This window comes from Phycodurus eques, chromosome 16 (genome assembly GCF_024500275.1).
Source record: "Phycodurus eques isolate BA_2022a chromosome 16, UOR_Pequ_1.1, whole genome shotgun sequence".
Lineage (NCBI taxonomy): Eukaryota > Metazoa > Chordata > Actinopteri > Syngnathiformes > Syngnathidae > Phycodurus > Phycodurus eques.
In genome coordinates this window covers 14,974,411-14,986,226 of record NC_084540.1, presented here as the reverse complement: position 1 = coordinate 14,986,226, position 11,816 = coordinate 14,974,411, and the positions used below count along the sequence as shown (strand labels likewise).

Here is an 11,816-nt window from a genome sequence, read left to right as displayed (position 1 = left end):
AAAAAATTGTACCGGCATTACCAGATAATTAGCAACCCTTTATTGCTCAGTGACTGTTTTTCTCGATGTCTTTGTGTATCAAAGGTGTTCTCTGTCAATTGATTGTCTGTTGTCGTACTAGAGCGGCTCCAACTACCGGAGACAAATTCCTTGTGTGTTTTTTGGACATACTTGGCAAAATAAAGATGATTCTGATTCTGATTAGAGCAGAGACTGAGAGCCAGGCCTTCTCGTGCAACAACAGTGTGCAACCTATCAAATGCGCTGCTGGAAAAATTATCATAAATTCTTATAACCACACTCCTAAACCTTGTGGAAAGCCTTTCCAGAAAGGTTTAAGATGTTATAATTACAGAGGGTGGACAGATATCATATTAAACCCTATGGATTAAGAATGGGATGTCACTTAAATTCATATCTGAGTCTAGGCAGGTGAGCGAATACTTTTGGCAATACAGTGTACATCGAATGCGCTAACGACTTTGACCCTGCTAGCTTAGCATCGCCAAGGCACATAGCTCTAATGGGTCGCATCGGAATTACGTCATCAACACTCGCTCGATATCTCAATGCACCAATCAGAGCGCATGTGTAAATAAAAAAAAAAAAGGTGGAAGAAAACGGATGTAGGCGTAAGGACATTTTGACGTGTCGACGTTCAGCTGTTAAGCACTTGAATCAAGTGTAAATGTTTATTAATGAATTTTGTCAGCTTTATCGTGGCCTGTTAAAATAATAAAGTTGAATTGGGTGTGTTTAGCGAATCTAAATCGTGGTGCTTCTGGTCTATTTATCGCCACCAACTGCAGAACATTACAGGGGTTTCTGTCGTCAAAGCGATAATGGAGGACTGCGGTGCTCTTTTAGCCACGGAGAGGTACGGCAGTGGCGAGTCGTGGCAATATGTTGCAAAGAATGGAGCCATGCAAAGGAGAAGGGATGCCAGTAAAGCTGAATCGAGTGTAAACTCCTTAGTTGGGGTTTTTAAAGTAAGGGCGCCTTACGAGAACTTTTTATTGAGAAGTTTTATTGAATCTTGTTTGATTTCTAATTTTTCATAAATTCCAGAATGTATTTCTTCCTCAAGGCTACCCGGAAAGTGTGAGCGGAGACTACTTGCAGTACCAGTTTTGGGATACTGTGCAGGTATTATTACATATAACTAACTTGACGTACGAATTTTATTTGTTCCGTGACCACGCTTGTAACTCAAATTAGCCTAATCTCAAATCCGTGCCCATGAAATGAATAATAATGCCATTAATCCGGTCCAGCCCCCTAACCACTATTTTTTTTTTTGTAAAGTGGTTTTACATAAGAACAGTAACACTGTACAGGATTGTACTGTATACAATCATACAGAATAAAGTAGCAGAGTACAGTAACAGAATAAAATAGAATGCAAAGAAATAGTTTTTTCCTTAACTACAAACCTTGTTTTCTCTTTCACTGAACATAATCTTATTCAGTGTTTTTTTTCTTCTTTTCTGCCACTTTCAGCAGCTTTATCTTTTCATGGAAATAGCTCCGCAGCGTTTATTTAGTGGAACTCCCTCGGCTGGTGCCATAGCCTTTATGCGACTCCATCTGCTTCAGTAGAGTACATATCATAGAAATACTATGCTGCTATAGCAAGATGACTAAACGCACAGTTTGGTCGTGTTTTTCTATGATTTCATAATTTCATTCATAAGATATCATTCATTGGTGCTTCTCAGCACTCCATTTTGTCTAGGGCCTGTGGTTAGAGAGAAATTTGTCAAAAACAAACCTGCACAAAACACAACTTTCACTGTGCGGTAACCATGTGACTTTATGGTGGTTGAATATTGAGAAGGTTGCTGCAGTCATCTAGTGGCGGAGTGTCTGAAGCTCATTCGTAAGTAAAATTTTTGCCTGCAACACAAAGCTGAAAATCGACCAAGCAACAGGTCATAACTCGGGTAACCCGTACGTTGGGGTAGTCGTTACGTTAGTCAAGGTACTACCGTTGAGTTCGTAACCCAACACTATTGTTACTAAAACCATCAGTATGATCAACATCATTCTCTTCAGGCCTTCTCCAGTTCTCTGTCGGGAATGCTGGCCACTCAGGCGTCACTCAGAGGTGTCGGTGTGGGAAACCAGGAAGCCACAGTGGCTGCGGCCACAGTCACCTGGCTGCTAAGAGGTAAATAGAATGTATTATCATATTCGTTGTACAGCAAGTATATTGAAACCCATCTATGTTAATGTGTTTCTCCTCAGATGGAACCAGCATGTTGGGAAGGATCGTCTTCGCCTGGCTGAAAGGGTAAACACACGGAGACAAGTCATGGGCCACCGACTGTCAAGAGGTGGAAAAAGTACTCACAGTCTGTAATGCATGTAGAGGAGAGGTAGATGCGTGTTAAAAAGAAACTCGTAGAAGTACTGATCAACCTCTTAAGTGGGGGGGGGGGGGGGAACAAACCTGAAATGTACTTAAGAACAAAAGTAAAAAGTATTGAGTCATTTGTGTCAAGGATATACAGTCCATTTGGAAAGTATTCACAGCGTTTCACTTTTTGTATTTTAGCCTCATCCCAAAATGGAATAAATTCATTTATTTCCTCAAAATTCTACAAACAACACCCCATAATGACTGTGCAAAAGGTTTTGGGGATTTTTTTTGCAAATAAAAAAAATTAAAAAAAAACAAAGACATCACATGTACATAAGTATTCACAGCCTTTGCGCAATACTTTGTTGATGCACCTTTGGCAGTAATTACAGCCTCAAGTCTTTTTGACTATGATGCCACAAGCTTGGCACACCAATCGTTGGCTAGTTTCACCCATTCCTCTTTGCAGCACCTCTCAAGCTCCATCAGGTTGGATAGGGAGCGTCGGTACACACCCATTTTCAGATCTCTGCAGAGATGGTCGGTCAGGTTCAAGTCTTGGCTGTGGCTGGGCCACTCAAGGACATTTACAGTTATCCTAAAGCCACACCTTCGTTGTCTTGGCTGTGTGCTTAGGGACGTTGTCCTGTTGGAAAGTAAACCTTCGCCTCCGTCTGAGGTCCTGACCACTGTGGAGCAGGTTTTCACCCAGGATGAATCTGTACATTGCTGCATTCAGCTTTCCCTCAAGTCTGACAAGTCTCCCAGTTCCTACCGCTGAAAAACATCCCCACAGCATGATGCTGCCACCACCATGCTTCACTGTAGGGATGGTTAGTGGTCAGGTGATGAGCGGTGCCTGCTTTCCTCCAAACATGACACCTGGCATTCACGCAAAGAGTTCAGTCAGTTTTCTTTCTCATGTTCTGAGAGTCCTTCAGGTGAGTTTTGGCAAACGGACAGCCAGCCCTAGGTAGAGTCCTGGTGGTTTGGAACTTCTTCCTTTTACAGATGATGGAGGCCACTGTGCTCATAGGAACCTTCAATGCAGCAGTAATGTTTCTTAACCCTTCCCCAGATTTGTGCCTCAATACAAGCCTCTCTCAGAGGTCTACCGACAATTCCTTTGACTTCATGCTTGGTTAGTGCTCTAAAATGCACCGTCACCTGCGGGACCTTATATAGACACGTGTGCCTTTCCAAATCATGACCAATCAACTGAATTGACCACAGGTGGATTCCAATTAAGCTGTAGGAATCTTTCAAGGATGTTCTGTGGAAACATGATGCACCCAAACTCAAGTTTGAGCTTTGTGGCAGAGGCTGGGAATACTTATTTACATGTGATTAGTTTTTTACCTTTAATAAATTTACAAAAAAATCCCCAAAGTTGTTTTTAATGTTGTCATTATGGGGTGTAGTGTGTAGAATTTTGAGGAGAAAAATGTATTGATTCCATTTTGGAATGAGGCTGTAACATAACCAAAAGTGGGGGGAAAAGTCAAGCGTTGGGAATACTTTCGGGATGCACTGTACAATAACAGTTTTGATAAAACTGGCACAACCGAGAAAAAAATAAATACACGATGACATTTTGCGGACGATAATAATGCTGTCCAAAATAAAAATTCAATTCAAAGTGCAATACCGAAGTATTTGTACTTTTACTTCCTGCCACTGCCTTTTGTACATGTTACACTTCTGGTGTTTTTTTTTATGACATTCCAAGGGCCATCTGAATTCTTGGACATCCCAAAGGTGTTTTTCCTCACCATACTTATCCAAGCATGCCCTTTATGGATCTTGCTGTGTGCACTAGGAACAGAAAAAGGAAGAAATTGTTCAAAATGTCTCAATAAGATGAAGAATACACAACCACGGACTATACTCCAACATCTCATTGACTGATTAAGAGGCACGTTCAAGTACATTTGTCCATTTAGTGTAAAGTTGTTGTTAATCCTGTGTCTGTGTCTCAGGAACAAGTTGGACTCTGAGGCCAAAAAATGGAGGTATGTTCAGTACTAAAATGTCTAATTATGATTTCTCAGACTAATCCTGTGGGGATGTCTATCAAGGCTTTTTGCAGACATTCTCAATGACATCGCCATGTTCATGGAAATACTGGCCCAGTTCTTTCCCGCTTGGTTCACCTTGATTGTGTGCACGTCGGGGATATTCAAGGTGAACGGAATAGAACTTGAGAACATAAAATGGCCAGCGCCACCATTTTAACATGACTAAAGATAGAATTGTGGGTGTAAAATATTTATTTATCTTTGGCTGCCGGCGCCGCCCCTGAAGAAAAAACTGCTGTATTATACAATTTAGTAATAATATAATTCTTGCTGTTTTTTTGCTAATGGTCTAAATGTGTCCTCTGCAGTCTGTGGTGGGTGTGGCGGGCGGAGCCACAAGAGCTGCTCTGACCGTCCATCAAGCTCGCCGAGACAACATGGCTGACATCTCCGCCAAAGACGGCAGTCAGGTACTTTGAAAAGTCATTATTATTTCTCATTAAGGTGTAATGGTACAGTACTGAGTTCCAACATGAAACATGTCAGGTATGGGGCAGGAAGTGTAATTGCCTTGTTCTCTGTATACTAACACAGTGCAGCTCAGCCTCTGGCTAGCTGAGGTGACATGTTCCTGAAAAGAAGACAAATATTCATGTTGCACTTTCCTCAAAAGAAAACAAAGCATTGTTGCTCTTGCCTAAAGAAAAGACCAACTATTGATTTTGTACTTTCCTAAGAATATGACAAGCTGTTAACATGCTCTTTCCTAAAAGAGATAAAAAGCTTGGGTGACACTTTTCAAAAAAGGACAATAACTTATTGCACTTCTCTAAAAAGAAAACAAACCATTGCTGCTACTACTAGTGATTTACTGGATTTTCTTGAACAAAATATAATTCCAGGAGACTTTGGTGAATCTGGCTGGACTCCTGGTTAGTTTGATCCTCATTCCGCTCGTCACGGACAGTCCGGCGTAAGTTCGAAGTGGCCAGTGATAAACCTTATCCAGATATTTATTTGTTGATGTCTTTTCCCCCATCCGCCAGATTGACCATCAGCCTGTCCTTCCTCTTCACCGCCCTCCACCTTTTCGCCAACTACAAGGCGGTGCGTTCGGTGGTCATGCAAACGTTGAACGAGGCGCGGCTCGTAATCGTGCTGCGCCGCTTCCTGCGAGACGGACATCTCCTGACGCCTCTGGAAGCCAATCGAGAGGAACCTGTCTTTTTGGGTAAAAGAAGAATTTGAAGATTAGTGGCTTTACAGTTTCTTATGTTGTGTGCGTGTTCATTTGTATATGTATTTTTTGGTCCAGAATTTTGGAAAATGTTACCAATCAAACTCGGCGTGAGGCTTCAGGAAGTTGTCCAAAGGTAAATTTGTTTGACTTTTGAGGAATATATATTATTTTTTTTTTTACCACTTTTGGGCCGTTGGACTTAAAAAGTTCCGCTTTAAATGTTTGTGTGAATTTCTCACAATTTCACATCATATTTTCCATAGCCCAGAAGAGTTGCATTCTGCTTTGATAAGAAAGGACGCACCCTTCCTACTGGGTGTCACAAACGGTACAAAACATTTACTTTAAAAAATAAAAACCGCACGCTTCAGTGTGTATTAAATTCGCATTTCATTCTTTTTCTCTTCCAGGCTGCATATGTGTGTGTTTGGCAGCACATGCACGCAAGCGAGATGAAATCAGAGCGATGTGTCAAGCCATTTGGCTCCGCGATATGTTGAGTCCATCAAAACAACATCATGGTTTCTGGGAAATGGTGCACAAGAGTCACAAGTTGATGGATGCCGAGTTTGATCGATTTCACAAAGGTGAGCCACCGTGGGAGTGAGCAGCAGCCGCTTTTCAGGGTCTATTTGATAAGGTGACAGGTTTGATTGTCAGGTGTGGAAGCCGCCGGGTGGGATGTGACGAGAACACTTCTGGACTGGGACGAGTGGAGGCTCGAGTGGAAGTCAAAAGTCGAATGAAAACACCCACAGATGTCACAACTTGTCAGACAAATGAAGTAAATCTCAGATGATTGATTTGAATATTGATCGATATGTTTCTTTTTTTTAAATAATAAAACTTTTTTCTAAAAATACTATTTGTGTGAAAGCCACCATAAAATCGTTGTAGAAAATGTTTTCTTGTTCCCCACAAAAAATATCTTTACAGGCTGCTATTCTATCTTTGATTCTAAGGGGGACTTTTGACTCTTCAAGTACAAATATAAAAACCAAAAAAGTAGAAAATAAGCCATCCATCACTGCACTGGTTACCAGCCAATCGAAGGGCACATATAAACAAACAACCATTTGCCTCACATTTACACCTAAGGGCAAATTAGAATTCAATCAACCTACTGTGCCTGTTTTAGGGATGTGGGAGGAAACTGGAGTACATAAACCATAATGTGGGGGAAAACATAGTGAATCTATAAGATTATCAAGGCAGGTGTAAATCCTTTTTTAGAATATTTAAAATGACAAATTTAGGATTATAGGACTGATTAGATAATTACGTAACGCATGACACTGTGGCTCAATTTGAGCCTAAGAACCTGAAGACGCTACATTTAGTTTGTGCTAAAACAAAAGGTCAATATGCAAACTTGTCAATTAGCAAATTAAATTGACTTTTTTTAAATTGAATGTGTCGTCATAAATGTTCTTATGAATGTTAGGTTCCCACGAAAGAACAAAGTACGCTCGGAATTTTATCACGTAAAATCCAAATGAATTTGACAGGCTGGCCTTCTACTTAACAGGCTGGCCTTCTAGTTTTGACCCAAAGGGCGCGATATGAATCTGAAACACCTTTAAATAAACCAACGAAGAAAAAGATTTCCGCCAGCGAAACCTGTCAAGTTAAAAAAAAAAAAAAGTCATCGATCTAAAGCAGAAATAGGTAATTCTCTTTAAAACTACGATATTCTGACTGATGTTACCACCTGTCAATCAGCTTGACAATATCATACGATATAATGATTACAATTCCATATGTAATTATCACGATTGACTATGGTTAGTTGAGTCCCAAACCTTATAGTCTTGTTTTGAAAAGCGGATAATGTCAACACTACGTTAGCAAGCTTGATGCATGTGCTACAAAAACAATAACAATTTACACGTTTGTGTAGTAAAGTTTTGTTCTAAATGGGCCGTTATAAGTGTGCGTACGAGTGTGAAAGCTCCGACGATGCAGACGAGAAGTACTTCAAGTGAGTTCGGCATACGACTTTTTTTTTTTTTTTTTATGTTTTGACCTATTTAATTTTAGCAGGTAGCAAAGACTATTGTCTTTCGTAGATTCCCGCTGTGCAACGAGCGACGCCTGAAGAAATGGCTAGCCAACATGAAGTGGAAGGACTGGACTCCTTCTCGCTTCTCTGTGTTGTGTAGCAAACACTTTGAGGAGCAGCACCTCGACCGAACTGGCAAGTGTGTCCAGCTTCGGGAAGATGCCGTGCCCACCATATTCCTGCCTCAAGACGAGGCCAGCAAAACTAAGGTTTGTGATTATTGCTAATAGACTCTGGCCACGGACAAGCTCCACAAGTAGCCTACTGAACCACGTCAGTGTAATCGTCTGACCAACATAATTATTTCATGACCGATATGATATATTTCATGAGCTTTTTAATTTTGTAATGTTTTTAATTATCTGGTGGAAAATTTAAATCTTTACTGCATTATAATTTTTTTTTGCAATTATTTATTTTAAGACGCAAATTGATTATTATCTGGATAACGTGAATTATTGAATTCTTTCCCTTTGATTAAATTAATTGTGAAGTAAAATCTTTAATTATTGTATTGAATTTATGTACTTATTTGTCCTTAATCATTTATTGTACGGTACACTACAATACAAAAATAAACAAGATGTCAACACAGCCAACAAAGATGACAATATTCATGTTTAGGCTTCGTTCTTGTTTACATATATCAAATTTGTGTAAATAAATTACATGCATGTATTTAACTTTTGTCTGAAGACACTGGCCATAAATAAACCAAACAATTAGGTCATCAAACCACTCATGCTCATTAGCGTAGCATACACAGGAAGTCAGCTATCCTGTTTTCTGGGTTTGGTCACGTGACATTCCGCATATAGCGGATTATAATGGCTGTCAGTTATCTGGGAATTGACATTATTCGCAGTCTGGGCCTATCCCCCGCGAATAGCGGGGGGCTAGTGTAATAGAATTTATGTCATCATGCTACATGACATAAATGCCAAATCCGACCATCAAAGTGTAAATCAGGTAAAATGGTTCGTGTGTTTGATTGTAGAGTGAAGTAATTAAAAAAAATAAAAATATTACTGTCACTCATCTCATTGCAGACAGACAGCACTCCAAGAGGAAGAAGAAAAAAGGTGAGATTTACTGCTACCTCATCAATTGTGGCAGTCGTGAAAGTGACTGGTCACGGACTGGGATTAAACGTTTTTCCTTGTCTGGAATGTGGCAGCAAGTGAGCACCGTTGCTTCGCAGACGAGTTTGGCTGCGCCCTCGGCGACCGTGATCGCGGACGAAGAAGAGCTAGCGCATGCCGACGCGGAGGTGGAGCTGGAAGACAAAGTGCTCAGGTGGAGGATCGTCATGGACCAAAGCCTCGTCAAGATCACATCCTTGCCGCACTTTTTCCATGGAGATTATTGCGCCCAGCAGGTCACTACACATGATGATGATGATGATGACGATGTCATCACGCTCCTCCGAACACTTCTCATTACCTCTTATTGTCACAATGATGAAGTCTATGAGAGAAGTACTATTAATATTACTACTATTACCTTCCCTACTACTACTACCACCACCACCACCACCACTACCACTTCTACTTATTTTCTTCATCTAATTTTACTACTATTCATACTACTCTGGTTTTACAAGTACTGTATTTATTGTGTTCACCAACAGGATGTTCAGTGGGCACCCGACACAGATGTGATGACCTCCGCTGAGGAGGTTTGTGTGCAACTTTTCTTCAATTGACAAAAAGCCTTGGTAGAGGTCTTTCTTCACATACATTTTAACTATTCCCATGGCATTTAATTGGTTAGTACTCGATTGACGTAATCGATAGGGCGATTCAATGGCCTGAGAATACGATGACCTAGATGAGGATATTCACAAAACATTTGTTATATTTTAACAGATGTTTTGATATCTCTTCCATAGATACATGGCCTAGATCCTGAAAAGGTGATTGAGGTGAGTTTTTTTTTTTTTTTTTTTTCTTTCTTTCCACTAGTTGCTGTATCATATCATCCCTTTTTTTTAATATAAATGACTGTGATTGGGTGGCATCAGGTGACTGCAGCGTGGCAGTGGCTGGGCTTGGATGTGCGGGGTCCTCTCCCTCCGACGCACAACGGGCACAAGTACGTGGTGACGCTGAGCGACTACTACTCCAAGTGGGTTGAGGCGGCAGCCGTGCCGTCCTATCTGCCCATGCACGTCGCCAAGCACATCGGCGATGCCGTCTGCCACTTCGGCTTACCGCTGCGGATCCTCTCCAGGCTGCCCCGCGACGCCGTCGTCCAGGTGAGTGATGTAAAAGCGTGACATCTTGAACGTGTAAAGACTTGCTGCATGGCGTCAGATCAATCAAGAACTCGCCAGACAGCTGACGACCGACGTGTCGCTCGTGGTTCAGCATCCGCACACCGGCGCCGTTGATCTGAACACTCAGCACATGATTGACAGGTCTGTATCTGTGAACAGGCCACAATATTAAGTACACAATCTCATGAGATATTGTGATACATTACCAGTATCATCAAAGGTAATGATGTCCATGGTGATGCATGATTCTTTAACCACCTGTAATTTTATTTTATTTTCCCTCCCTGTGTGTGTGTGTGTGTGTGTGTGTGTGTGTGTGTGTGTGTGTGTTGTTGTTGTTTTTTAAGGTGAGCCATTTTTTTCCCACTGATGGTGCAAGTGCAAAAAAATTACTTTATTTAAAGTGAGGTATTTATATTTTGCAGAGTGTACAAGGGCATTAGTGAGTGAGAAAATTGACTTATTTGAGGTCGGGATTAATTTTCTTACCAAGGAAAAATACTGGTTCATGGCATTTCTTTTTTTATTGAGTAAAAAATACTTGTGTGAGGTGAGGCATTATTTTTATTTTTTTTACTGAGCGGCGAAAGGAAACATCTGTGGAGAGAAAAGGTACTTGCTTATTTAAGGTTTATTTTTTACATTTATTTTTCTGACGGTAAAATGTTGCAGGGATTTTTACTGAAGGGCAAAATTATTTGCGATGCATTTTTTTTTTTTTTTTTACACGTGGTAAGAAGGGCATTTATTTGCGGTGATGTATTTTTTCTGAGGGGTGAAAGGTGGTCTGTATTCAAGGTGGGGCATATTTTCTCTTTGCTGAGGGAAAAGTGCATGAATTTGAGATGTTTTTTTTTTTTTTTACTGAGGGAGGAATAATTACTTTTTTCTTTTAAGTGAGGCACTTTTTTGAGGAATAAATTATGTGTCTATTTTAGATGGTAGTTTTTTTTTTTACTTAAAAAGGAGGGATTTGTTGTTTATTTGAGGTGAGCAATGACTTTTTTACTTGGGGTAGGTGTTTATTTGAGGAGAGGGGAAAGGTGAGGCATATGAATAATTTTTTTGTTTTTCCTGACGAACAAAAGGACCTGCTCATTTGGGGTAAGGCCATTTTACTGTGGGGGAAGGGGATAATTATTTGAGGTAAAACAATAGCTATTTTACAGAGGGAGGAGAAAAAGACTGCTTGCACTGTGTTGGCTCCCAGGATGGTGAGTGACCTGGTGGATGAGCACGCGGCTGACTGGGACGTCTTCCTTCCCGCTAAAGTGTTCGCCCTATGCTTCCAAGAACATTCCCACACTAAGGAGAGGCCCTTTGCGCTTCTCTGCTGCCAGGATTCTGAACTCGTCCACTCTCCATTAAGACTGCACGTGAGTTTTCATATGTAAGCTTTGTTTTAAACTGATTTTAAAATGTCGCTCTTGTCTCCTAGTACACAGACACGCAGATCCAAGAAAGTGCTTTCCTGGTGCAATATGGAGCGTCAACCATCACACAAATTTGAGTCCTTTTCATTAAACCATAAACTCACTGGTGTCTGGTATTGGTCATTGTTATAAAAAATAAAAACTTGAATGCTGAACAAGTGGCGTTATGGTTATTCAAGGTAAAATGATAAATAAAATAGCACAGCTTCATAGTGGACAGTAAACTGTACATTTGCTGTCATCTGCTGGCTGTAGTTAAAACTGCATGCTTGAAATTGAAACCGCGTCAGGGCATGTAAATGTAGAAAAGTGATGTTTTCAAAAAGCACAGAATGAGCGTAAACACGTAAAAGGCGTTTACGTTTACATACGTGACACAAATTGACAACAAAAGAAAAGGCGCACGACTGACGAAGCCACTAC

The 11,816-nt window shown here is 40.6% G+C and overlaps 1 protein-coding gene across 4 annotated transcripts; it reads left to right on the top strand.

The window, feature by feature from the left end:
- Window positions 1–621: 621 nt before the first annotated feature.
- On the top strand, window positions 622–11,551 carry rusf1 (RUS family member 1). 4 transcript variants are annotated; one of them, XM_061701100.1, is made up of 14 exons: window positions 622–989; window positions 1,069–1,146; window positions 2,056–2,170; window positions 2,248–2,293; window positions 4,342–4,374; window positions 4,441–4,546; window positions 4,749–4,850; window positions 5,283–5,353; window positions 5,427–5,611; window positions 5,696–5,753; window positions 5,884–5,948; window positions 6,031–6,207; window positions 6,268–6,404; window positions 7,690–7,876. In XM_061701100.1, the coding sequence occupies exons 1-14, from the start codon at window positions 843–845 to the stop codon at window positions 7,780–7,782; spliced, it is 1,413 nt and encodes a 470-aa protein (XP_061557084.1). In that variant the 5' UTR covers window positions 622–842; the 3' UTR covers window positions 7,783–7,876. The 4 variants fall into 4 exon arrangements, with proteins under 4 accessions (XP_061557084.1, XP_061557085.1, XP_061557086.1 ...); XM_061701101.1 differs by having other exon boundaries at window positions 6,281–6,404; window positions 7,690–7,780; XM_061701102.1 differs by having other exon boundaries at window positions 909–989; window positions 1,088–1,146.
- Window positions 11,552–11,816: the final 265 nt, after the last annotated feature.